At 42.0% G+C, this 27584-nt stretch overlaps 1 protein-coding gene across 1 annotated transcript in view; it reads left to right on the top strand.

Annotated features, from left to right (window-relative positions):
* Positions 1-27584, top strand: part of HMCN1 (hemicentin 1) — a 162797-nt gene that overhangs the window by 46062 nt on the left and 89151 nt on the right. The window contains exons 7-22 of the mRNA XM_062497861.1: positions 1868-1988; positions 2470-2733; positions 2979-3123; positions 6669-6790; positions 11217-11492; positions 15056-15197; positions 15586-15713; positions 16403-16516; positions 17161-17319; positions 17958-18152; positions 18871-18969; positions 20261-20388; positions 22058-22202; positions 23433-23545; positions 24724-24883; positions 25635-25809. Of these exons, the coding sequence (XP_062353845.1) occupies positions 1868-1988; positions 2470-2733; positions 2979-3123; positions 6669-6790; positions 11217-11492; positions 15056-15197; positions 15586-15713; positions 16403-16516; positions 17161-17319; positions 17958-18152; positions 18871-18969; positions 20261-20388; positions 22058-22202; positions 23433-23545; positions 24724-24883; positions 25635-25809 (2486 nt within the window). The remainder of the gene's footprint in view (positions 1-1867; positions 1989-2469; positions 2734-2978; positions 3124-6668; positions 6791-11216; positions 11493-15055; positions 15198-15585; positions 15714-16402; positions 16517-17160; positions 17320-17957; positions 18153-18870; positions 18970-20260; positions 20389-22057; positions 22203-23432; positions 23546-24723; positions 24884-25634; positions 25810-27584) is intronic.

A 27584-nucleotide genomic window follows, 5' to 3' on the forward strand; every position in this document is an offset into this window, starting at 1 on the left:
GTGGTGGCTTGCGCTCCTGAGAGCAGGACAGCAGCCCTGCCAAGCCACTAGGCTGCTCCTGCAGGCAAGGCCTTGGAGTTTTTTGGGGGTTGGGAGGTTTTTTTGGGTTTTCTTTTCCTAAGCTCAGCATAATGCTGTCTCCAGCTCCATGCAGAGCATGAACAAAACATTCAAATTTATGTATTTTGGGTTAAAAAAGAAATGAAGAAAATCTCTTGAACAGGTAGTTAAAATATTTTAATCTGTATTTTATGAGCAAGACAAGTAATGCATTTCTTCATAGATACTTGTATTTTGGGCAATTTTTGGATGTTGTTTGCAAGACAAGAAAGCATATTTCACAAATATATATTTGCTCTTTTGATTGTACTTATCTAGCCTGGGAGGGGGAACACTATTGTACAGTCTCTGTAATCCATGTTCAACTACAAATAATGAGAAGAAACCTAAACGAAATAATTGGAAAGCAGTCTTGTGTGATAAAACTAATTCCTGGTGTTTGCCTAGAGACCCCCAGCTCTTAGACATGACAGTGAGAGATGTGTTAATTGTTATTAGGAAATAGTAAAATTTTATAATGTTATTCTGGCCTTAAAACTCGCAAATATCCAAAGGTCTGAGTAATTTATAAAGAGAAATGATTTCCCAGTATATTTTTCTGTGGATTGTGTACTCGGCTTTAGTCACTGGCTTGGTTTGTTTACACAAAGATTTAAAGACTTAAGACTTAAGCTTTGTGAAAATTTTATTCACACCATAAACTCCTTATACAGATGCACCAAGCTATAAAAACAGAACTTTATCACTGAGTTTATCTAATGAAATTTTAACTGGCAATTAACGCTTGATACCTTGAGTTGTTTGGCACAATTAAATATTTCTTTATATTGTTAACAGCTGGCTTATATAAAAAAGGCTTTAGTGGTGCTATTTCTGAGGTGAAAGGCTAACTAAATAGAAGGAAATATGTTGTTTTAATCAGATAGACATTGATTTGTCATGGTGTCTAATGCCTGTCCCAAGTCTGTTAGTTTTAAGAAACAACTGTTTAATTTTTGATACTCACATGCAGCAGTGGGGGTTACTCTGGAGTAACCTCTATTCCAGAGAGATGCAGGAATTTGAGAATGGATCAGGTAAAACTACAGGGAAAGCTCAATGTAAGCTTCCACCCTGAAGTGTGTAGAAGTAGGAGAGGAGGAAAAGCCATGGGTTCCTGTGCACTTTTGGCAAGTAGAAGTTGACCTTTCTTTCTCTGCATAGGAAGTAACTTGTGATTACTTTGATTTGTCTTCTTTAAGATGAAAGACTTGCATCAAAGCAGTCGTACTCTCCAGAACATGAAGCTCAAGCTGTTCAAGGGTAATGGATGGGTGGGGGTTGTTCTGATTTGGTTTTTGCTGGCTGAAGCAGAATGACAAGGTGAGGGTACAAGGGTGCAGACCAGAGGGGAGAGATACCTGTGCACCCTCTGCTTTCTCCTTGCCTGCGGAAAAGAAGCTCCTTTAATGCATAGATTTTTCTGTTGAGTTCCGATTCACTCACCATTTTCTAGTAGAGTTTGTGATGGTCAGGTCCTAACTCCCACACCACTCCCATCGCAGGCACTAGCACGTGGCAAGGAGTTGTTGATTTGTTGGTGTGACTTACTTCCAGGTCAAACTGTCTTTCTTTGCTGACACCACAACTGTAGGGCCTGGATGTGAAAGCAAAGCTTTATTCAAGGTGCTTTTCCTGACAACTTTGGCCATGAGGCTCCTCTGTGTGCCGCTGTTAACCGTGCTGGAGTCAGTCCCTGAGCTCAGCGGGTGGCTCACCCTCTGTGCAGTCCCTGCAGTGCTAACTCCATGTGCTGGCTGTTTTGCAGACCTCGAGCAGCGGGAGGCACTCTGTGCGCATCACAGGGCTCAGCACCATCGACTTCCGGGCTGGCTTCTCCAGGAAGCCCACCTTGGACTTCAAAAAAACATCCAGCAGGCCAGTGCAAGGTTTGTTTCCACTTCAGTCCATGTTAAATAGCTTCAGGCTCCCAAAGTTGAGTAGAGCTCTATGATGAGCTTTGTGGTAACTCCAGGGATGCTGTGGGTTAGTTCCTGGAGGGGGGGCTTTGTATCTGTGTGACATAAATACAGATATTTTTAACTATGCCTCAAAATTGCGGTGCCATTTCTGCTGTTTTTGGAGCTTCAGAAAAATACCTTGACCCAGGGGCATGATGAGGAGTTAATAAAGAAGCTGCTGTTTCAGAAACACCTGTTGGAAATCAGTAATTTAAACTCTCCCCAGCTGGGTCTCCTCACATCTAATAGGCAGAGTTCAGCTCAGCACAATTTAGCCTTTCCTTACTCAGTAGGTAAGGGCTAGAGTTGAATGCTGCAGTCATGGAGTAGTGAGCCATGCAGATGGAATTTCATGTTTTAGTTATCTGTTTTCTTTAGCACTTAAAATAGTATGTTTCTGTTTTTCTAGGGATTCCTACCTTCATGCTGCTGAATACCACAGGGATCCTGCTTCCAGCTAGAGTAGACCAACTGGAACTTCTGAGTATTACGGGGGAACTCCTTAAGACCTTGCCTGTGAAATACTATCCTGACAGAAAGCCCTATGGACTATGGAATATTTCTGACTTCATTCCACCAGATGAAGCCTTTTTTGTTAAAATAACAGGCTATGACAAGGATGATTATCTTTTTCAGAGAGTTTCAAGTGTTTCGTTTTCTAGTATTACTCCTGGTAAGAGACTAACTTGAGTTGTCTGTTTATTTGTCTCATCTGAGTCAGTTAAAATTGAGATCTTGTATGCTTTTATAACTTAGTCAAATACTTTCTGTGCTCTTTCCTTACAAAGTTCTGTTCCTAGTTCATGATGGTCAGTACCTACTAAGTGGGGCTTTATCAGAAATTGAGCTTCCTTTTAATAAAAGGAAAGGATAGGATAGCTGTTAATATACTTTGTGGGGGATGTTTTCTTTCTTCAGATGCCCCCAAAGTTACAATGCCTGTGAAGACTCCAGGATATTATTTACAGCCAGGCTCTGTTCCTTGCCATGTTGAAAGCCTTATACCTTTTACTCAGCGTTTTACTAAAAATGGAGTAAAACTGGGAGTAGATCAGTTCTTCAGGTAAGTAGTGACCTTTTTTCACAATGCTGCTTCATTTCCTATTTATAGCTTATGCTTTGTTATTATTTACTGCTGTGTGCTGTCTACATCCCGCTACTTCTGGTCTGTTATTTTTGGTGCTCTTCATCAGGAAAGCTGTATTTTATGGAAATGTTGATAATATTTACATAGAGAGAGATACAGGTATATATGATGTATAAAGGAGAGTGTAGACTCTGTACATGTGATGGTGCTCTGAAATGATGATAAACCAGGTCTAGAAGGCAAATGGATTTAATTTATATTTTTAAAAGTTATGCAAAATTGGTAACTTCACAAACTTTGTGAAACACACCCTGCCACTCTGGCCCCAGTGATATGTAGATGACCGGGCATACATTAATTTGTTTGATTTTTTTAATGCCTTTCATGGATGCCCTGGAAGTATGTCCTAACACCTGCACTAGACACTTTCATCTTCAGAAAATCTCTCAAAAGTAGCAAAATGTATGTGATGTGCCAGAAGGCTCTTCAGTTTTCTGTATAGAAAAAGAATTGTATGTCCTTTCTCTGTAGGGTGAGAGAAGACTAAAAAAAAAGGTAAATTAGTTAAAATACTCAATAAAATGGCCCTTTTAATTCTGTTTGTTGAAACCAAAAGGGAAGTGTGTGCACTAGCAGTGTCAGCAGCCTCCTGTGCAGCCTGAAGTACCTCAGGAGCAGGCTAAAGACTAAATTCTGCATTCCCCAGCAGGTACAACATACCCCTGTAGACACATCCTGCAGCTCCCTTGTGCACTGCTGGCAGTGGGAAATGCTGCAGCTTGGTGTGGTTTGGGTTTTAATGAGGTGCCACTGACACGTAGTCAGCCCCAGCACAGCACATACTTGGGCTGCTGTGTAATGTTTTCCATTCCTTAGGTATCAAACCCCACACTTCTCCTTGTCCTTCACACGTCCAGCTGATTCGGCTGCGTTTTTCTTTTTTCTGTTATAGAGCAGATGAATGAACACATCATCCAAGTTAATTTAACAAAACATGTCTCAAGCCAAATATTGTTGGTCACAGTTAAATGGGATCTAATTCAGCTTGGCTTATTTGCCTCTTATTTGTAGTGAAGTTCCAGGCAGGGTTTGTCCAGCTTAGTAGTTCAGTATAGATTTGAACTGTAGTATTCTTCTGCATTGAATAAGTTTTGTTTCAATATCTATTTACTCAACTGTTTCAGCATTTATTTGAAGACCTAAATGGTTTACAAGTTGAATATCATATTTCTGTTGTGACAGTTTTCTATGTGAAAATACCCATGCAGTGACTACTAGGTTCAGGGTTCATTAGGAGAACAGACTTTGAAATGTGAATATTTTTTTTTTTTTTTACTTTGGTTCCCGAGGTACGATCAGCTACAATAATAATTCCTAATTTTAAATAAGTAACATATGTTAGGAAGAAGAAATTTTTTAAAAAGGTGTAACAGCTTTGTTTTTCTACATTTCTGTATCCTGTGGTAGTATAGTAAGAAAATTTGGGTTTTGCTTGATATCCCAGTGCATTTTTGCCCAGCCTGATACAGGGGGTCAAGAGCAGTAGTTGAGCATCTCATTCCAGTGGGGAATCAGTGGGAACTGAGCACTAAAGTGTCTTTACAATCCATTCTTTATTATAAATAGCAGATCCCATCAATCCTGTAGAGATTACAATCAACAAAAAATAAGGCATTAAATCCTGACAAGAAAGGCAATTCATGTTGTTAATCAAAACAACAATCATGATAATTAAAAAATTCACTCATACTCAACTGATACTTGTGGTTGCTATTCAAGTCTAGTAAACCATGCAGAATAGATCCCTCCAAACCATGTGCTAAGAAGTGAAATTACAGGTTTCATTTCTCCTTGTGAGCCACAGCCTTCTGCTGGTGATTTCCCAGCTGGGTCTGGAGCAGTGTGGTAGGGGTGCCCAGGAGGTAAAGCCTGATACAGCACAAGTACCACCATGCTCTCTGCAGTGACTGAGAACCAGGGGGTCATCTGGGCTTTGGAGTTTGAATGTTTGTAGTTCCCAAGCTGCCCAGACAAACAGCCCAATCAGCAGATTGCATGTACAGTAAAATGAATTTGGTAGGTAATGGTGGTGCTGGAAGGTGCTGAGTTATCCCATGACATGTGCTGTGACTTCTGTGCAGTTACAGCTCTTCAACCAGTGCCCATGTGTGGAGCAGATGCCCTGAGCTGTTAGTCCTTGCTTCCAGTGTCAGTTTGATTTTTTTAAAATTTTTCTTTAATAGTCCACCACAGGTCTTTGTTTTGCCAAGCTGTTCCAGGCCCCGGGCACATTTCCCTTTGTGCTTCTGTTCTCAAGGCTTCGATGTTTGACATCTGGTGTGTAGCACGAGTCAGGAAGGAAGTGTAACAGGATTGCCTAACCTCACTTTTAAAATACTTTCCATGAAATAGAGGAGTTTCTCACTCATGATTTGGAAGAAACATCACCTTATTCTTTAGTGCTGGCAGTTGCTGCCCTGTCCATGTGCCAGCATTGCACTGGGAAATGTGATAGATTTGAAGTATGATATATTAAGTTATCTAGACTAAGTATGAAGTAAGAGGAAACAAGTAGAAAGCCATTTAAGGTCACCATACACTTTTTATTTGTGGTGTGGTTGCATTGTATGTCTCATGGCGCTACAGCACTGAACTTCCACGCGTATTCCAAATCTCTTTTCCCTTCTGTATCCTTTAAGGGCTGATAAATCAATCTATTCAGACAAACACAGGGGTCATTAATGTAGTGTTTTCCTGTAACGTGGCAATGACTTGCCAAAGCTCTCACAGATATTTCGGTGCTTATCAGTTTTGTTTATGTGCCATAGTAACAGGCCATGAAGAGCACTGGGACACTGCAGAACCACTGGTTTGCTCATTTATGTCATCCTCTGTGTGTCTGTAGTTTATGAGATGTGGGTTTGAATCATGAGAAACAGAGAATGTTTTGAAGTGCATGTAAGTAGCCTACGTAGCTACAGTTTTATTCCCTTCTTGTTTTCACACTGTGTGTGATACCAACATGGTGTGACTGCCCAGTGGCCTTGGCTTTGCTGGGATCTAGAGAAAAGCTGCAGTGGTTCTCTGCATTCCTGTACCTGTGAGTTTGGGAAGCTCAGGTGAGCAGATGAGACCTTGTTGCCTTTGCTGGTAAGAGGCATGGGTTTGGTACCGTATATTGGCTCTGCACAGAAACTTGCTGGCATCCAGGAATGTGTCTTCTCAGGTGGTGAGTACAACAGAGCACAAGCAGCTGAGGGAATGACAGTAAATACACTGCCTTTGGGTGTTGTGTGACAACTGCTGACTTGTTAAAGGTTTATTTTCTGAGGTGCAAGCGGGATATTCTGCAAAATCTTACGAGAAAATATCCTCCATAAAGTGACATCCAGTTGGATTCATCGGAGGGTCTGTCTTGCCTCTTAATGATGTGAAACTCTGCTGTGTCTGCAGTCAGGAAACAAAGCTGGTGTAGCTCTTGGCTCCTTGAGGGATTCAGTGAGCGCCCTTTTCTTCTGCAGAGAATCCTCCAGCATGAGCTGGGACATTGCCCAGGTGTCCGTGTCCGACGAGGGCTTTTATGAGTGCGTGGCCACCAGCACAGCGGGGACAGGACGCGCGCAGACGTTCCTCGATGTGTCAGGTGCGTCCCAGCCACCCTTCTGGGGTGGATTCCTTGGGCTTGAACATTTAAGAAAGGCATATGGACCTGATAAAACACATTCCCAGTTTTAAGTGTATTTTTAATTACTGTGTGTTTTCCTCACCCATGTCCACAAGTGAGCTGAGGTTTATTCAACAAACCTGTTTTAAATATCCAAGTTGGTTTGGTTTTAATTTGTGCAGTCAGTTGGACTTGCAGAATAGATCTGACCTGTAGAAAGCAAAACTTAAATCTCAGATTTCAATTCTTCTCATTTTTATTCCACTTTGTAGCAATTATATGTTGGCTTGGTTGTGTGTATTGCGTGTTTTCTGATACACAAGGAATTATGAAGGTTGTGTTCAAATTTCTGCTTTTTTACAATACAAAATTCAGTAAATTGTTGGAAATCTTACCTATTACCGTGAATATCTTAAAATAAATAAAGATGAGGAAGCAAAATTAATGAAGTAAAAATAGGGCTAATCACAAAGATTATTTTGAATAAACAGTAGGTTTATTTCTGTCTGTGGGTGGATGAGACCCCTGTCTGTACTATAGGAAATTTTGTCACTTAATTTTTAAAAACTTTTTTGACAATTGCAATGCAGACAGAGTGAGAGGGAAAAATAATTTCTGGTTTGTAGCAAAGATCCATTCTGTACAGCCTTGTGTTGGTCAGATATGAGTCTTGGAGTAAAAAGCTGTTGCTGGTGAGCTGGGAGAACAATGAAGCAGTTAATTTTCTGTGACAGGGAGGAATGGGAGAACTCAGAACAACATTTTTGACTCAGGGTTTCATTTAATGGCTTGAAGCTAAAGCTTTCCTGCCTCTTATCTCCTGCAGTAGTTACTCCAGGTAAATTAACCTGGATTGTGAGTCACAGAATTACAGAACAATTCAGGCTGGAGGCACCTTGGAGGTTGCCTAGTCCAATTCACTCAAAGAGAATTAGCTTCCAAGCTTGATTATGATTTTCAGGAACTTGTCCAGTCAGTCTTTGAATATCCCCAAGGGTGGAGATTTCACAAGTTCATGGGCAGACTTCAGTGCTTTATTACCCCCACTAGGAAAATATTCTGTATATCTAGTCAGAATTTCCCCTGCTGCTGTTCATGTTATGAACAAAGTATGAACAAATATTCTCATCTTATATTTTTTCCTCTCTTGTGTCCTGAGAAGGCTCTAATTGTGTATTCCCTAAAACAGTCCTCTCAGTAGCTGAAGAGAGTGGCTCCATAACCCTTCACCTTCCTTTTTCCAGGCAAAGGTGCTCCTTTCTTTGTACTGTGAGCAAACACAAAGAAGTCAGTGTGATACCATTGATTTTATGCGAGGCAAAGTTTATAGAGAAAGACCCCTCTTGTACCAAGGGATGAATTTGAGGAGAGGAACATCCTTTTATTCACACAAAGTAGTGAGTAGAACAGACCAGTAACATCTGTGCTTACCCAAGTCCTGGTTCTAGAGCACTAGTTTATATTTTAGCCACAAAAATCCTTCAAGAAGGAAGGATATTCCTAGATGCTTGCTTCAAACCATGGCTTGGAGGGCAAGCAATTGTGGGTGTAAAAATTCTCAGTCTAGAAATTTGCAATCATTCTCCTCATCAAAGAGAAACGTGAAAGAGAATCCTGACCTTTTTCTTGTGCTGTTCACAGCACTTGAAAGCCAAGAGTAATAAGGACAAAAAAATCCCATATCCTCTCGTTTACAAAGCACGAGTGATGGCCTGGAACTGAGTCACTGTGTAAACATGACAATTTGTTCTGCTGAGAGCCTTGCAGAGTATTAATGGGAGGGAGATACTTTGAAATCCTTGTGTACAAATATTTGCAAGAAAATTACTTGAAATTTCTTCTTGAAGCTAAGTAAACTTCTCAAGTGTTCTTGGTTTACCCAGCTGACAGACAGTATATCACAGATAATCTATTTTGGCAACTGCTGTGTGAAAGGTATTGGAGCTGTTCCAACGTTTTCTCATTTCACAGAAAACAAACACTTGAGTTTGACTTTGTTTTACTCCTATTAAATATTTGAAATGTCAAATGGCTCATGAGCTTGTGCAACACCCTAACTGAAGGGCCAGTAAAGTGCTGGGAGATGGCTGAGTGTGAGCACTGCTGTGGGCAGAGGCTGGGGTAGTCCAAAACTTCTGTTGTCCCACTAGACTGGCAGTCAAAAGATGGGGATTCCAGTCCTGTAATCTCTCTCTTTCCTGAGTTTAGGTAACATACTTGATGATAAGCGTGTGGAAAGCAGTGGAAGATTTATTGTTTCTCCCAAACATTGCAAACCTGAAAGTACAGGGGAGAAACTCCAGTCAGTAAGCAAGTGTAGCTTTCCCTGACCCTCCTCTGCATGGGTTAAAGTCTGTGGATTTGGCAATGGGGGCTATTGCTGTCAGGACTGTGTTTGTAGGGAGGCAGAGCTGCACACCCAGCACACAGTGCTGTGCAGGGATCCAGTTTGGAGCTTGTGAACCTCATCTGAGACCCCCCAGGAGACCATGAGGAGGAGGATTTATGGCTGGTTCAAACCTTAGGAGTAACGTTAACCCTTAATAAATACAGATTTATTATTATTAGTATTGTTGTTGTTGTTATTACTATTATTCCCTGTTATCCTTGCTTTTTTTAGGATAGTTGTGTTTGTGTGTACTGATAAAGATTTGGTCTTGCTCCTACAGCTGTCTCATTTCTGCAAAAGCATCCCTCTCAAAGTACTATTTATTGTGGAGTTTTCTTTGTTTGAGAACCAGTCTGGGGAAAACCAAATGGAATATATATGTGGTATTCTTAATGGGAGTGCATAAAGTAATAAATAACAAATTTTCTTTCTTGAAATATTGCCTCCTTGGTCAGTAATATCTCAAGGAGGAGCAGAATGACTGCTGGTATTTTCAGCATCTGTGGTTTCAAATAATTTCAGTAGAAAAGTACTGCATCTGCTTTCTTCTGGGAGCATGATGGAACTGTACAAGTGGGTCAGGTAGAAAGCAGATAACAAATACTGGGAGTTACAACATAAAATATATACAGAAAAAGATCGTGAAATTCCTAGAGATTTGAGTGGTAGTGAGAATTGAAGGATGTTGTACATAGCTGCAGGAATTCCTCCTGCCTGGCTGCCCAAGCTCATCCCATATACCCAGGGACACCTGGTGTGTGGCAGCGCAGCACTGCCTGAGGTCACCGTGGGCTCCAGGAGCTGGGGCTGCGACCCCAGGTCCCCCTGGAGCTGGTGCCACTGGCATGGGGTTCCTAAACCCCTGGTCTGACTCTAGCAGCTGACACCCAGTCTACTTACAACAGTGCTCTAGTAGTGGCACTTAATATTTCCAGGGCTACAGAGAAGGAACAGGGGCTAAGGTTACCCTGGGAGACTTAAAGAAGGGATTTACTAGTGAGACAACAAGCTGTGCTGGTCAGGTCAGGGCTGGGGCAGACAGGGCACTGGCTGGTGGTGCTTTACAGGGGACAGGCCCCTTTTACGCCCCTTCCTATCTATTCCACCCTTTTCTTCTCTCTGATTCACTTCCCTGCATGTTCCTTCATGAGTTTGCTAGCTGGCCCTCACCCCCACCGTAGCAGGGACCTTGGATTTGTGTCCTTACCAGCTGCACAGTCTGGGCTGGTCCTCTGCAATGATGCTGGTGACTTTAGGTGCCCTTCAGTCAGCATGAGGAGTGGCTGTTGGCATTGTCTGCTGTCAGGGCTGTCTGTGTACTGTGTTTACTACCTCCCCCTTTCCTATCCTATTTTATGAAGTCTTTAATCAAGTAAGAGCATGGATGCTTTCTCCTTCCACATTTTTGTATAGAATCCATCATGAAAAGAACTCACTAGTGGTGCTAACACTAATGGTGTTAACTTGGTTCCGTTGTTGCTGCTGGAAGAATTTAATGCTAACATATTTTTTTCCATAACTTGTAAAAATCTACTGCATAACTCAGATTCTGCCAGGTGGGGTCACACCTGGGGCAGAGATCACACTCGGAGGCCTGTGGTGGTCCTATCTCCCTCCTATTCCTGTGACACTCTCCCTTGTTGGTTGTGCTCAGAGAGCACAGAGCTGCCTGTTCTCATACAGGATGTGATTTTTCATCCTACAGGATGTGGTGGTTTGGCTCTAGACCAGGTGTGACCTTGTGATGTGAGCTCCTGGCAGGTAGCTCAGCATCAGCGAGTGAGGCTAATGCCCTGGGTTCTGTTAGTGGCTCCAGAAAGGAAGGTGAAACCTGAGTTATTAAATAATTCAATACATTTAATATTTAACCCCATCCTATTAGATAAATAATTAAATACTAAAATTACACGCCAAATTTTTTTGTTCCGTAGCGTGCCTAAAGTTGTTAATCAGGAGCGCACAGATGCCGAAAGGTTGCCAGACGTGTCTCTCACACCCTTGTTCCGTGTTCCCCAGAGCCCCCGCCCGTGCTCCAGGTGCCCGCTAACGTGACGGTGGTGCCCGGGGCCGGGGCGGTGCTGAGCTGCCTGGTGCTGAGCGCGGGGCGCTACAACCTGACGTGGCAGCGGCACGGGCGGGACGCGCGCCTGCAGGACCCGCTGCGGCTCCGGCTCCTGGCCAACCAGTCCCTGGAGGTGAGGCCAGCCCGGCTGTCGGACGCGGGCGGCTACAGCTGCACCGCTGCCAACGAGGGCGGATCTGCCACGGCTTCTGTCTTCCTCACCGTGCAAGGTAACGACGGCACACCGCGGCGGGGCTCGCTTGGCGGGGCTCCTGTCGGAACAGCCTTGGACGGGCACATCCCTGGAAGTGTCCGAGGATGGACGCAGCTTGGAGCAACCTGGGATGGTGGAAGGTGTCCCAGCCTATGGCAGGGGGTGGGATGAGAGGGTCTTTAATATCCCTTCCAACCCAAACAATTGCGTGATTTCATGAAAAATCAGTCAGAACCAAAAGGCAGCGTGAGCGAGACCAAACAAATCTAGGTCTGGGCTTTTGCTGTATACCAACAAATTTAAAGAAAAAATTTAGCAACAATTAGCAACAAAAAATAGCAACAAATTTAAAAGAAAAAAATATAAATGCAATAATTGGTATCGCAGCAAATATTTTTAAAATTTTGAAGTAATGCAGTATTTTTTTTTTCTATTTGCCCTGAGTATGTGGAGATTTGAACTTTGGTTCTTTGTTGCCTGTCTGTGGGTGGGGAGAGACAGAACTCAAAATTGTATAGAAAGAAAATGTTTCTGTCACTTGCAGGTGATTCCAACAGATTTCTGCTTGTGATGCTGCTGGATCATGTTCTGTGAAGAGGGGGACATTCATTAATTAACCTTTCTGCTCTTATTTTAGTAATTTGTTAGCTAATGGAAAACTTAGAATTATGGAAAAAAGACATTTTGGATTGATTATCTTGACCTAAGGTGCTCCAAAACAGACGTAGAAAATGGAGTTGTAACCCTTACTAAAAGGATATAATTTTTCCTGTATCGGTTGCCAAGTGTGGAACCAAGTGTGTAGGGCCTAGCACAAGATACAGCAGAATTGTGTTTTTTCAATATCTGTTTGAATTACCCTTAGATTGCTACAGCAGAGTTTTAACTTAATTTCTAACTAACTTAGATTTCTCTAACCTAAATTTTTAGCAAAGCTAAAAGGAAAAAAGTAATGAAGAAACCTCAACCCCCATGCATTTGGAAAACTGATTTTTGAATTGTACAGAATTTTTCCATCAATCCACTCATTCAAGCATGTCAGAGGGATCAAGAGAAGTGCCTTTCTCCCTCGTTCATCTCTTCCTGGGATTTAGGTTTTCCTCCCTAAAGTCTGTAGCTCAGCTGGGAGCTTTAATACAATGACCAAATTGCTTCTGGTGGTTTTTTCTAGTAGAGCTGAAGAAGTTTTAGTGCTGCTGCTACAGAATATTGAGTTTCAAATCACTTCTTTATGTAGAATGCTTGTATCAAATAGTTGGGAATTGCATTTTGGCTGGTACTGGTAGCTTTCATATTTGAGAGAACCCTCTTGGGCAGCTCAGAGTCAAGTTTTCTTTATTTTTTGTAAAGGATGCTTAGAACAGAATAAATGCATAGAAAACACTAAACTGCAGCTGAATTCAACTTTCACAGTGCCTGCCTCTTTTGTTTGGAAAAAGTAATCTACTGTCAGCCTGCCTGATGGCTGCATGTGGGAGCTGAATGGTATTCGAATGGTTTGCAAGTATTGTTACTTGTGATCATTTTAATTTGCCTGGACAAAATTATTTCCATCAAATTTCTGGGGTACTCACTGTGTAATTGTCATGTACAATTTATAGTTCTTGTTAGGGTCTGGAGTAGTTTTCAAAAAATAGCTTTTATTTGGCAGCAAAGAGTGAAGGGTGGCCAGATGTAAGAGCTACAACTTTATGGGCTTGTCATTATTAACATGCCAAAGAGGGAAATTTGAAATCTTGTTAACTGATGGAGATGGGTGCGTGCTTTGTGTAGATGTAAGTAATTTAGAACATCAAATTAAATTCATCCTGAAGCCCTTTATTATTGTTGGACCAGCTCCACGTAGATCTCTGAATTTTGGATCGTAAGAGAGTAAACATTGCTTTCATCCCTGTTTTCTCTCTCAGGGGGAGTTAAGGCAGAGAACAAATGCTGGTGGTTCTAAAAATAACCCAGCATCTGCTTTTCCTACTACAGGGGATTGTAGTGAACCCTTGTTTTGAAAGTGTTGGGTTTGATGCTGCTGTTTCTGGAAGAGAACATTCATGTGACTCCTGTGCCAGCAGCTGTGCAAATACAGCCTGGAGTCTTCGTGGGGCTGACTTTGTGCCCCAGTTGTGTGCTCCGTGCTTGGGAGAACACACTGTGTCCCCAGCCTTTCACTGCTCCCCACGACTGGGACACAGGTAGGGCACAGCCCTGTGTGAAACCTGGGCCTCTCTGTAGGCTGGGGGTACTGCCCAGAGCGCTCTGTCTGGCTGGTTACACTGCTCTGCAATCTTTGAAATACTGCGGAAATGGGGAAGAGAATAAGACTGAAGTACTACTGATTCAGTTGCTATTTCAAATCTAAAGTTAATTAAATGCAAGGTGTCTGCATTTAAAGAATCAAAAGCAGCTAAAGAATCAAAAGCAGTTTAGGGCCTTCTGTGCTTCTCTGTAGGCTGTTCTTTGGAACTATTTGAGACTTGGAGCAACCTGGTCTGGTGGAAGGTATCCCTGCACATGGCAAGGGATAGCGTAAGTAATCTCTAAGGTCCCTTCCAACCCAAACTATTCTGTGATTCTGTTTCTTCACTTGCAACATCTGGGTGCCCCTCTGGAGACTACCAGGACAAGGGATGCTACAATACAGCACACCTTGCACCTTGGTGGGGATGAGAAGGGATTGGGAAGGGCATCAACTGGCAATTTGGTAGCTAAGTAAGGCAACTGAGAAGTGAATAAAGGCAAGATCATTTGTGAAGGTGATATTAATTTTTAATTAGGTTCACTTAGTTGATGCCAGAAAAACTGATGAATGTGACTGGCTGATTGGTGCTGAAGGTTTCTTTTTGTTTATCCCTCTTTATATCTCTTATGGAATCATGGAATGATTTGTGTTGGAGACACCTTAAAACCATGGGCAGGGACACCTTCCACTATCCCAGGTTGCTCCAAGCCCTGTCCATGCTGGCCATGGACACTTCCAGGGATGGGGATGCACAGCCTCTCTGGGTTAAAAATGACTGAATTCTATTGAGTTCACCAATTGCTTTTCTCGTGGAAACTCCCCCGAAATCCATAACATGCTTTACAATTGTTAACACTGCAGATTCTCTTCTCTTCCACTTGTGTGTCTGCACGTATATTGTGACTTTCATTCTTATCCCTCAGGTTACATTCTGACGATTGACCTACCTGGAGGTCTGTGGGCTTTAGTATCCAGTAGTCTGAATAAATGTCATAGAATCACACAATGGTGTGTACTGGAAGGAACCTTAAAGGTCAATTTGTTCTGACCCCTGCCATGGGCAGGGACACTTTCCACATTGCTTATTGTCTGGTGTTTGTCAGAATTGTCTCTCTTGTTGCTTTTTTAACCCCATCTCAGGAAGGCCAATACCTGAATTCTGTCCTAATGCCTCTTATAAAGATGATTTAGTCTGAGACTTTGATTAACTGTGCCAGTGGAAACGAGTGGGCTCTGATCTTCATTGGGTTGCTTTCTCACCATGGAGCTATTTGAAAATGGGAATATTGTAACCTGTGTTTTCTAACAAGACATTTTTAAATGCTGCTTTAAATTTATTTTGGTAGAACCTCCAAGGCTTGTAATTTCACCCAAGAACCAGACTTTTACAGAAGGTTCTGAAGTGTCCATCAGGTGTTCTGCCACGGGTTACCCAAAGCCAACAGTTGTGTGGACGCTCAACGATGTGTTTATCACTGGCTCCAGCAGGTGGGACTTGAAGTTGTCTCCATTTATTTTAATATCATATGTGAGAAGGAAAGTTGGAATAGTGCCAAAATATTCTAATACTTTAATTGGATTCTGTGAGTTTTGGAAATAGTACCTGAATTTTCACATTGATAACTCTTTAATTGCAATAACCTCATCTCTAACAGAGAAACACTTTAATACTCCAGGTTTTTTTAACCAGATTAATTTATGTAGTTTTCACAAAATGTAGTGCTAGATATAATAGTACTAATAGTATTTATAATGAGGAAAAAACCCATAAACACCTATTTATAAACCACCTGCTCATGCTGCTGTGGCTGCTTGGAGTGTGGATATAACCATTCATCTTTCTAATAATTTTTCTTGGTCCTCTGTGCGTTCCCAGGTACAGAATGACCCCAGAAGGCACCTTAATCATAAGAAAGGCAATTCCCAGAGATGCAGGAATTTATGGCTGTTTGGCAAGTAACTCAGCTGGGACAGAGAAAGGAACATCCACCCTCACATACATCGGTAAGTGAGAAAAACAATATAATGAAATTAAAAAAATAAACTAATTCATCATCAGGGAGGAGGAGCTGTTAAAATGAGTAGAACCCTGCAGAACATACTAGTAGAAATTTCAAAAACCTCAAAAGATATGTTGAACAGCTTACAAATGTCCTTTTCGTTTTCTGTTCAAACCTGTGTAGTATTGTTAGGTAGTATTTGGAGCTTGATGCTCTATCTAAAAAGAAAGCTTTTTAGGTTAAAAAACTTTCTTAGGTTAAATAAAACCCCTAAAATAGGGCCTTACTATGGGATGGACTGGGAAACCTGAGTGATTCTTTAGAAAAGAAATTGTGTTTCTGTATCAAAATACTGTGTTAAAAGATTGATAGCAGAGTATTAAACTGTTTTATTACTGACATCTGGCTGGAGGAGGAGAATGACTCTTCACGTTTGTTCACTCACTTTCTGCATGGTGAAACTTTTCTGATTTTGTCCTTATATTTCCTGTACATTCTGCATATGATTCAGGTGCTCTGGGCAGGACTTTACTTTTCCTTGTTTCTCAGTGTTTATCTTCAACTTTTATGCCTGTTGGACTTCTAATGCAAACATTCTTCCATATAACAAGAGAAAATTAAAGTCTTTATAACTTGAAAATTAACTATACTTTGGGGGAAGAGCTCATTTTTTTCTGTCTTGTTTCTTTTTAGAGGAGCCAACATTGACTGTAGTTCAGAGTGAAATTCTGGTTGGTCTTGGAGACACGACTGTTATGGAGTGTAAAACAACTGGACTCCCACCCCCCCAAGTGAAATGGTTTAAAGGTGTGCTCATTGCTTGGTGATTGAGTCATTTATTTAGCAGCAATATTTAGAACAATGATCTGGAAGTGACTTAATTTCTCTCAAGAGCATTATGTTGCATTTAACCAGGGACAGACCTGTGAAATTCTCTGAATCTAGAAGAAAAGCCGTTGACCTCTACGGCATAAACTCCTGTTTCTATTTAATTATGGTGAATTAACTCACCATAATTAATAATAATAGTAGCATAATTGCTAATAACACTAAAACAGAGCTGAGCCTCCTGCCTGCTTAAATAAGGTTCATTCTTTCAGAAAATGTTTAGCTTTTTGCTACAAAAATCACAAAATGTTTTTCTGTAACCTTTCTTGTTCTGTTTTCAAGTAGCCTCTAATTAGATAAGGAGAAATACAGCCTGACACACTGTACTAATGCTGATCTCTGCCCAGAGGTACTTGGGTTTGTGTTTGCCTTGTGGAACCAATAAATAAAAAAGGATGTATTTAATGTAGTAATGAACTTTCCCTCTCAGTTGAGTGGGAGTCAGAGTTCTCATCTGCTGAATTCACACAGCTGTTGGATGCTGTTTTGTTGGGATAATTTTGATAAATATAGGTATACATTTGATATAAACAGTTATATTGCCTTTTTCTGTCTGGACTTAGGTGACTTAGAGTTGAGGCCATCAGCATTTCTTGCAATTGATACTCACCGAGGTCTTTTGAAGATCCAGGAAACACAAGACCTGGATGCTGGTGACTATACGTGCGTGGCCACCAATGAGGCAGGGAGGGCTGCTGGCAAGATAACTCTGGATGTTGGCTGTAAGTAGTTAAAACCTGTGTGGGACACACTCAGATTGCAGAGTTTCTGTGCTGGTCAGGGAGTGGTGCTTTGGCTCCCTGAACCTTCCTAACAGATCTCTGTGTGTGCTGGGAACACCTTTTGGTGGTGTTGGCTGAGCGGTTTCCCTGCCCCATTTGGACTCTAGCTTGGAATCGCGGAATGGTTTGAGTTGGAAAGGACCTTAAAGCTGTTTCCAGCCCTGTCTTGCTTCTTTTGCAAAGTATAAGAATTATGGGGAGGAGGAGGAGGAAGCTGTTCAAGCCTCAACCTAACAGAATTCTCAAATAGAGAGCTAATTACACCAACTTGAGTTACTATGTGAGGTTACTGTAATTTAGCCCTTCCTCGCCTCTTTTCCTAATTCTTTCCATCTGCCTGTGGCCTGACACATTGCATCCTGTTAAATGTTCCTGTCAGGCACATCTGCTTTCTGAACAAATGGCACTGTTTGCAGAGACACAGAATTTAGCAATGCTGATGCTTAAGGTGTTTCTAGAGTTGGGAAAGTTAGAAGAAAACCAGTGCACGGTGGAACATAGATTGAGGTCATCAGTGGTGTTGGAGAAGGGGATTGCTGTGTTGCAGTGCTCACTTTCTGTGTGTGCTCTCTCCCCAGCTCCCCCCGTTTTCACGCAGGAGCCGAGTGATGAATCCGTGGATCTGGGCTCCAACGTGACGCTTCCATGCTACGTGCAAGGCTACCCTGAGCCCAGGGTCACGTGGAGGAGGCTGGATGGGGCTCCCCTCTTCTCCCGGCCCTTTGTGCTCAGCTCCAGCAGCCAGCTCAGGACAGGCGCACTGGCCATCCAGAGTAGGTAGACTCAGCCTTAAAAGAACAGAATTCCATGAGGATCCAAGACATTTGCAAGTTACTACGTGATGCTATTAAATTAACTGTGTAAAAAGACTGGGTTCTTATCCCAGACTGTGTTTGTGATATTGACATCATTGCTGTTGACGTGCAGTTTATTTGGCTGTGAGCCTGTGAATTCAGTTGTGTTTGGTCATTGGCTTCAATCTTCTTCATTCAAATTAATGTATCTTTGTTGAAAAACATGTGGGCTATAGTCTCTGATCCTGAGGAGCCACGAAATTACATTTTTGGTGGGTCTTTTTTGTTTTTGTTTTTTTTTTTTTTTTTTTTTTTTTTTTTGTTTTTTTTTTTTTTTTGCTTTGGTTGGTTGGTTTTCTTTTAGCAGAGAGTTGGCTCCAAACTCAGTGTTTTAGACCCATCCTAATTTGGGTAATAATAAAAAACTTCGCAAGTGGCTTTGTGATTTTGATTATTTTGGGGCATTTCAGTCATTCTTATGCTAAGCAATATTATTCTGTTTTCTTAATTAGCTTTTAATTCCTTTCTATATTTTCATTCCTTCTCTACTTGGTGGCTGATAGAAAGGAATGCTCTGTTTCAAACTGAATGTTTGAAGGTGTGAGAGACAAGGACACGGTGTCCATGTGGAGAAGGAGGGGCTGGCTGTCCATGTATCATTTCAGATGCTGCAGTCAGCTCTTTCCTCCCCCTGTAGATCTGTGGGTCAGTGATGAAGGGACTTACGTCTGTGAAGCTGAGAACCAGTTTGGAAGGATTCAGTCCCGGCCAGCCACGGTCACAGTGACAGGACTGGGTAAGAGCAGTGCATGGCAGTGGGAGCTGCTGGTGTTTGGGCAGCATACAGGATGCCTGGGGGTTATGTCCATACATGCTGACTTACCTGTGTGCTATATTTATGTGCCATCCATACAAACTGAATTAGAAAACATTTACATGGAATATTGTAATTGATTTTGGTGGACTTTGCTTGTTAGAACATTTTTTTGACTGGCTGCACCAACTGGAATTATTTCTACCTGCAGTTCTAGCTTGGACCTTAAAGAAGTGATTTATCCTGTGCTTTCTTTCTTATTCCTAAGTAACTTTATTGAGGAATGAAAAATCACCATCATGATGAATGCTAATGATGGGTTTCCTGCCATTTAATTAATCTTTAAAAAGCGAGTAAAAAAAAGGCAGCGATGAACGTGGTTTTGTCAGTGTTGAGATAGGTGGGAAGGAATCTTGGAGATCCAAGAAGACAGTAAATGTCAGGGCTTGACCACAGAACCCCACAGTGGTTTGGGTTGGAAGGGACCTTAAAGCCCATCCAGTTCCACCCCCTGCCATGGGCAGGGACACCTTCCACTAGCCCAGGCTGCTCCAAGCCCCATCCAACCTGGCCTTGGACACTTCCAGGGGATCCAGGGGCAGCCACAGCTTCTCTGGGCACCCTGTGCCAGGACCTCACCACCCTCACAGGGAACAATTCCTTCCCAATATCCCATCTAACCATATTCTCTTTCAAATATCCATGCTGTTAGAGGCTTGGTTGTTATCTCAATGTGACAGCTGGCAATAAAAGGAAAAATAATCAATGGAATGTGTACATGTGCATGAGGATAAGAACAGAGTCTCTCTGCCATCAAAGAAACCATTTGTTAACTTCAAACTCATTGCAAGAGCCAGTAATACCAATGGTGTTTGATAGACATGGTTTTACCTGTTTAAAAGTATTATTTAATGCCTGGTACTTAATTTCTCAGCCTTGTGCCCAGGCGTGCTTGCTGTTGGCTTTTCACAGAATGTGCAGAGTTTCTGCTGAGCTCTGACCTCTCTTCTGATCCTTCACAATTTTATGCCCAGTGGAAATTACAACTTGTTTTTAGTCCTCTCCAAACCCAGCATCTTCCACTTGCTGCCATTCCTTAGGCTAAGGATCACTGTTCATATATTTCCCCTGTTTCCCATCTCTCCTGTGCTATCCCTCCCCTACATTTGTTTTTTCTTTTCATGTCTTCAATTTAATACTAATTTAATTTAGTGCTTTGCATAAATACATAAAAATTCCTAGTAATTTCTTCTTGTTCTTCCTTTTGTTCAAGTCACTCCTCGGATTGGAGCAAGCCCTGCCACAGCCAATGTCATTGAGGGCCAGCAGCTCACTTTGCCTTGTGTTCTGCTTGCTGGGAACCCCATTCCAGACAGGAGGTGGATTAAAAACAATGTGGTGGTAAGATTGCTTTGTTTCCTGTAAGATTTATTGGCAGAGGAAAGCTACAGCTGACATCTCAAGGCATGATAACAGCTTGGTTTAATTTACAAATTTAATATGATCACTGTCCATGCCAGGGAATTTCTGATCCTGAAGTACAGATGAGGGAATAGGAAATGGCAGCGAGGGATGTGGAGGTCTAGAAGAGAACTTGGAACCAAAGTATTTGTGAATTATCCTTTTATCTTCTGTTTTGCTTGCTTTCAAAGGAGTTTTATGCATTTTTTAGCTAATGAGCTTCAGCCTTGGACTCTGAATGTGGGAATGCTAGTGGAATATACCTATTAGATTGACAAAAGTAGTTCTTTTAAAAATAAAGGTACCAGAAAATTTCTGTAGATTCAGGATGTTTTAGCGTCTTGCCTTTTGCTGTTGCTGATGGACTGAGGTAAATACCAGTATCCTTGGTCCATGTCCTCCTTTCCTGCTGGTGCTCTACCCGCAGCATAAATGAGTGTATTTTCTTTCCCTCTTGGGAATATACCATTGCCAGTTTATATCTCTTGCAGACACAACTAGGTGATCTCTGTGGTCCCTTCCCACCCAAACCACTGAGAAATTCTAGAAAGATGCTGTAGACACCACACCTGGGTTGGTTGTGTGTGTGAAACTTCAGTTATTCAATACTAAAATTTCTGACTTTACCCTATGAAGCTGCTTTTTATCTTTGTTTCCAATTTCTCCCTAAACCCCTTTCTGCACAGCTGGAATTAAAATATTGTCACAAAATACCTAATTTATTGTCACAAAGCAGAACCTGGTGCTACCTGACTCCTGTTCAGGTTTCCTGCTCAGTTTAGGTGTCTCTGGGAATCACTGGCTTTTCCTTAGGCTGTGCAAGGAGCACAGGCTGTAAGCTCTGTGAGAAATACTGGCAGGATCCTCCTTGTTGAGTTGCTAATTCCTCTCTCTAGTAGTGCTGGTTTCCTGTCATTGTAAACTGCTGGGAAAAGCTGTGCTCCAAGGAAAGCGTTGGAGTAAGTTATATTTAGAGAAGGATTCAGCTGCTTCTGAGTGTGACTGGAACAGATTTGCTTTCTAACAACCCTTTATGAGACAGGGCTGTGCTGCCAAGCTCAGCTTGATGTTGCTGTAGGCTGTATAACTCTTCAAGGGTTACTCCTTGGTGAAAGTTACAATTCTCTTTCACAGTGCTTTGCTTCAGAGCCGATCTGTTTGATGCATGTGGAAGTTAGGAGGTTTTGATAACTGTAAAGGAAAATAGTCTGCTTGTGGAAGAAGAACAAGTCACTGTACTTAGCAAGTACTGGAATAACCAATAAAAATACTGTGAAGTAATTGAGCTAAATTTGGATTTGCTTCATTAAAAGCAGGAGTGACAGCACAGGATGTGCTGTGGCAGACCAGAGTGGCTCTTGCAATTCTTACTCTCACTCCAGCCGTAAATACAAGGTGCTCCTAAAACTTTTAAGTAAAAGCAGCTTTGCATGAAAGATGGGAATTAGGAAGAGCTCTAGTAAAATTCTCCAGGAACACGTAATTTTTATCAATGTGACATAGCCAAGTAAAGCCACGGTGCATCCCTGCACCCCAAAGCGAACGTGGTGAGGGGGTACTTTGCCAGTGAAAGGCTGTGTCCTTTCTCTTTCTGTCTCTCCTTCGGCAGCTGGTTCCCAGTCCGTACGTGAGCGTGCGCAGCGACGGCAGCCTGCACCTGGAGAGGGTTCGGCTGCAGGACGGGGGGGATTACACCTGCATGGCCAGCAGCGTGGCAGGCACCAGCAACAGCACCACCACTGTCCACGTGTTTGGTGAGCAACTTCGTGCACTCGCCACAGCAGCTTTCACTGCTTTGCTGCTCTCACACCGACTTCCCACATTGCCTTTTCTGTCACGATGCTGCTTTGTGAAGTAACACAGGGGGAGATTGGATCCACTGCATGGGGAAGAGCTGAGTGATCAAGACTGTTTTTCAAGTAAAATCAAATAAAACTATTTTGCGTTCACAAAAGATCCTCATTCAAGCGCTGGGCTGTGCTATCTTCATCTGGTTTAGTTAACAGGTGCAAATGAGAGTTAGCTGAAAAACCATGAGAAGTGATGTCTGAATGTTTCATAGCATGAAACATACCATTTCGTGGCATAAGGAAGCACAGCTCATGGGAGAATTAGAATGAAAGAAAATGAGTTATGACCTTGGTAAAAGTCATAATTTGTTTGTTGTTTTTGGTGTCATCCCCATTCTCCTCCCCCTTATTTTTTCTCTTTAATTAAAACATACCAAAAACTGCACTGACAGCAAGACAAAGTGTTAGCACTCTGGTAATCCTTCTGTGTTTCAGCTGAGCATATATATTTGTGTTTACTCTGTGAGGCCACAATCACTTCATGGTTTCTTACGTGTTACATTTTTTTCACATGTTAAGTTAATCATGGGAGATTTAAGCTTCACTAAAGATGCTGAAACCTCCTTTTATGTAAAAATCAACTATACAGGCAAGTACTCATAAGATCTTCCATATCAACACTATTTTTTTGAATGTTTCCGAGCTTGAGAACAGAAAGGAATATCTTTGTGTTTGTTTAGAAATATATTTGTTTAGGTATTGTACCCTTAAATTTTACCTCATTTTTCTGTTAATTCAAAGGCAGCTCAACTGAGTGAGGGAATTCAGGTTTTTAATGTCTTCTGTTGTTGATTTTGAGACGCAAAGCCTAAAATGTTATCAGAGGATAATGTGACAAAGCCTTTCTGAAATAATTTCAGTCAGTGAAATACCTGCAGTCAGTTTAAAACTGCAGGTACATAATGCAGTGAAGAGCCTATGGCTGGCAGGCTCTGTAGTGAACAGGGTTTTATTCTGTCCTGAAAGGCTGGAAAGTGGCTTCTTGTCCATGTTAAGTTTGGAGAAGAGGCCAAAAGGTCCCAAACCCTGCTTGCCTGTAGGAAGTAGCAATTGGATATCCAAGGATTTGATCGTAATGGTTGTGCCATGTTGAAATGTGTTCTGCATGTCTTTAATACTTGCATGTGTTTGTAGTCCTGCCTGTCATTCATCATGGACAGCAGATATTCAGCACTATTGAAGGAATCCCAGTGACACTGCCTTGCAAAGCAAGTGGAGTTCCCAAGCCATCCATTGTTTGGTCCAAGGTAATCCCTCACCTTTGAGCTGTTCATGTTGAAAAATGGGTGAACGTGTCATTTAGTTGTAATAAAAACTATATTCAAAGAACATGGCCCAAAACTCCAGCTGTGAGGGACATGGAAATCTTTCTTTGTTCAGAGCTGCTTTTGTTTATTGGAGCAGAACTTTTGGCCATGGTCCTGCCACAGCTCAGTGTTCCATTCTTTGCCAGGGCTTAGGTTATCGCTGTATCTTTATGGGTTTTACACTTTAGAAATTGTTCCTGTTCCTGTTGTAAGTTGATAATTTGAGTTTAGGCAGCCTGCCACAGACTAAGAGTTCATTTTTCTTGTTGTGCTCTGACTTTTTTCTCTGAGGAAGGTGTATTTAATAATGGCATTGTGGGGTAAGCCCACGACTTTTCAATCATGGCCTTGACAAGATGTGCACTGAGGAGTACCTCAGCCTTTGAGGGAATTTGTCTTAAAGCCAGTTGTTTTTTTTTTTGTTTTTTTTTTTTTGTTTTTTTTTTTTTTTTTTTTTTTTTTTTTCCCTCCTTGAACAGGATAATTCCTGGTAGTAACAGTTATTTGGGGTATGTTACAGCTCACATGACATGGTGTGAAGGCACTTTCGGGGCCCCAGAAGTTGTGCAGATGTAACTGATTGGGACCTTGGGAACAGCTTTGTTTCAAAGAAGGAATAGAACATGGTTAACTGTTGGTTTGGTAGGGAAGAGAACATGGGAGGATTTATTTTTCTTTATCACTTACTCAACTACATGATGAGGAAGCAACTGACTAAGAACAAGTTCATGTAATGTATACAAGATTAATTTTGACATCAGAAAACAATGTCAAAATTAACTCAGTTGAAATCTTATTATTCTTGAAGATTATTTTTAAAATTTTCTTTTAAGACTTTGGAGCTGTAAAATATAGCAGATTTCCTGCATAAGAATCCCTGTGCTTCTGTTCTCGTTACTGCTTAGAAAGCGATACTCAAAGACTGTGAAAAGTTAATTGTAGTTAATTAGTTGGTATAAATGGAATTTTAGGACGAAGTTTCTAAGCTAATATAAAATATTTTGTCCACCCCAGCCTCGAAAAAATAAAAAGCAACTTTTATTGAATTAAATAATTGTTATTTGTTTTATTTTGAAAAATCCAGGCACTGTGGACATTTATTATTTTTCTTTCCACAGAAGGGAGAGGTAATCGTTCCCAGCAACATGAGATTCTCAGCAGGGTCAGATGGAAGCCTGTATGTGGTGTCCCCAGGGGGAGAAGAGAGCGGGGAATACGTGTGCACTGCCACCAATGCTGCTGGCTATGCCACCAGGAAGGTGCAGCTCACTGTCTATGGTGGGTGTCACCTCAGCTCAGCTGCAGTGTCTCTGTCACCCATCCAGTGCATTGGGAGCTAGATACACCTAGGGCACATGGGATGGGAGCTCTTCTCTAGTTAGTGCTTTTGGATCCCCAAACCAGGTAGTTTTATACATGGCTGATCCCTAAAGGCCTGTCCTTCAGCCATCATAATTCCCTTTAAGCCTCCTTGTCTCTCTTTGTCGAGTTCACGGACCTTGGGCTGAGCATAATTTCAGCTTTATGGAAGTGGACAAGAAGCATCTGTATGGGAGTAGAATTTTCCACTGAGAGAAGAATGAAGATCCTTTAATCCCACCAGTCCCAAGCCTTCCTGTCATCATCAATCCAATGTTATTAAAATTTGGTCCAAGTGTAGGTGAGCTTTGTAATGCTTTTATGGCTTGGAGTTATTGGGGCTTTAGTGTGACAGTTCAGGGAGTGGTTGCTAACTACCTGTGTAATTCGGAGCTCAGCACATGCAGGAATTACAAGAATGTTGTGTCCATCTTTTTGAATGGATAGTCCAGGCTTTCTGGTATTTGTGGTGTTCCATGTGGGCATCAGGCAGTGTATGAGCTACAGGCACTCTACATCAGTATGGCAGTGATTTATCTCTATTGCAGACAGGTCATTAAAACATGATTGTAATGCTTTATACCTGATTAAAAAAAGATATGTTGTATGGTGTTAGATTTGTACAAATAGGTATATTCATTGCAGCTTCTTAATGTGTTCCATGTTACAGTGAAGCCTAGAGTGTCCAGGCCTGGAGACCAGCAAGGAAGTGCACCTGATAAGCCCATAGAGATCTCAGTAATTGCAGGGGAAGATGTCACACTTCCATGTGAAGTGAGGAGCTTGCCACCTCCCATAATTACCTGGGCCAAAGAGATGCAGCTTGTATCTCCATTCTCTCCAAGGTAACAATGTTTGATGAAAACAGAATAGAATTGAAATTGCCTCTAAACTTCTGGCATTTTGGAAGGATGTGTGGTTTCTGATTACCACAGGGTCACTCAGAAGGTGTTACTTTGTCCTGCCTGACCTGTTGTACTGGGTCTTGAGACTCTTTTTCCCAAGCCTGCTAAGCCTGTGCAGGGTTGCACAGCTCCTATTCCAGTATGTGCTTATATCCAGTCTCAGGAGGCTAAGAGGAAAGAGATCCTGGGTATTTGTGCTGTGGTGGTGCCCAGAGACCCACATCATCTGTGCATGATTATAGTAGTTCAAAAACTGTGTTTCTTTTCTTATGTACTTCACATTTATGCTCAGGGGAGCACAGTCTGCTTTACATGAAGCCTGGGCTGCCAGTAGGATACAGATGATGATGATTGATAAATGTTTGGGTGTGCTGACAAGGGTGTGTTGCTTGCTGTGCTTTGGATCCAAAAACTCACCAGAGACTTTGGAACATGTGAAAGCAGAGTTAAATACTTGTAAAATTATGAGCTGACAGCCTTAGAGAATGAAGAGCTGTATTGGACAGTGTTGGAGTTCCCCCTTATTATTTTAATGTGGCACGGAACAAGAGCGGAGATGAGCAGGTGACTGTTCCCTGGATGCTCCCCATTGGAGTGCTAGGTACTGTCACAGGCTGTTCTGCTGCTTTCTGCTCTTCAGGGTCCCTCAGAAGGGCCAGGCACCAGCTCTGTTCATGAAACAGGGGCTGGTAAGGCTGGCCACAGGCACACTCTGCTTGCTGGTGCATCCCAGTGATCCCGTGGATGGAATCAGCCAGTGTCTGAGCTAAGGAATTGTACTGGAGAGATCCTCTTTCTCTTGTGGCCAAACCTGTGCCTTGGAGGCATTCCTGGGAGCCTGTGACAGCCTCAGCAGATCTTTGGCCACCATGTCTGCTGAAGGAGGCTCGTGTGCAGGGATTTGGTTTGTTGTCAGTAATCCACAAGGGATTTTCTGTTGTGTCCTGTGAGCATGTTGCATGCACTAATAAATCTGCATTCTTGGTCTCTTACTTGTCCTCATTTTACCTCAGGAGACACTGATAAATTAGAGTACTTGCTCATGGCTGTTGTGGTGAGTTCCAAATTGTCCAGAGGAACAGAAGTCCAGCTCAGCCCATTCCATAAAATTGTTTACAGATGTCAGCAAAAGTTGCGGATTAGTCCAAACAGAATTGTTTGAGACCACCCAAAGATCTTGTTAGAAATGTGAACAGTAAACAAAGGGAGAGGCAAATCAGATACAAAAGAACTTTTATCAGAAAGTGTGTGTAATTAATGGACAAAATCAAGCAGGAGAAGTTGCCGCAGAAATTTGTCTTTTGGGCTTGTAAAAAAGTGCCAAAATGTTTGGGAATATGCAGGCAGTGGAGGAGGAATTGTTAATACCAGACAGATTTTATACTGGAGAAAATACATTTCACTCTTCTTCCATTCATCTCTCCAGCCACTGCAATCCCCATATTTGCCATTTATGTCCTTATGATAATGTCCTAATTAGTGCCACAGAAAGGAAGACAGATGATCCCACCAATTCTGGATGTTACCTTGAGTGCCAGGCTTGATCTTCTTCTTGTCATTCCTTTGCTGTCGTTTTTTATTCCCTCTTCACTTAACTCTTCCTGTCTCTATTACCTTTGACTCCTACAGAAGATTTTGGCTTAGGTGGCCTAAGTAGCTTATGGTGTTACAAATCTGTGACCAGAACTGTGGGAGAACTTAATGTTGTGTAGTTA

The sequence above is a fragment of the Cinclus cinclus genome, chromosome 8 (assembly GCF_963662255.1).
Source record: "Cinclus cinclus chromosome 8, bCinCin1.1, whole genome shotgun sequence".
NCBI classification, from domain to species: Eukaryota; Metazoa; Chordata; class Aves; order Passeriformes; family Cinclidae; genus Cinclus; species Cinclus cinclus.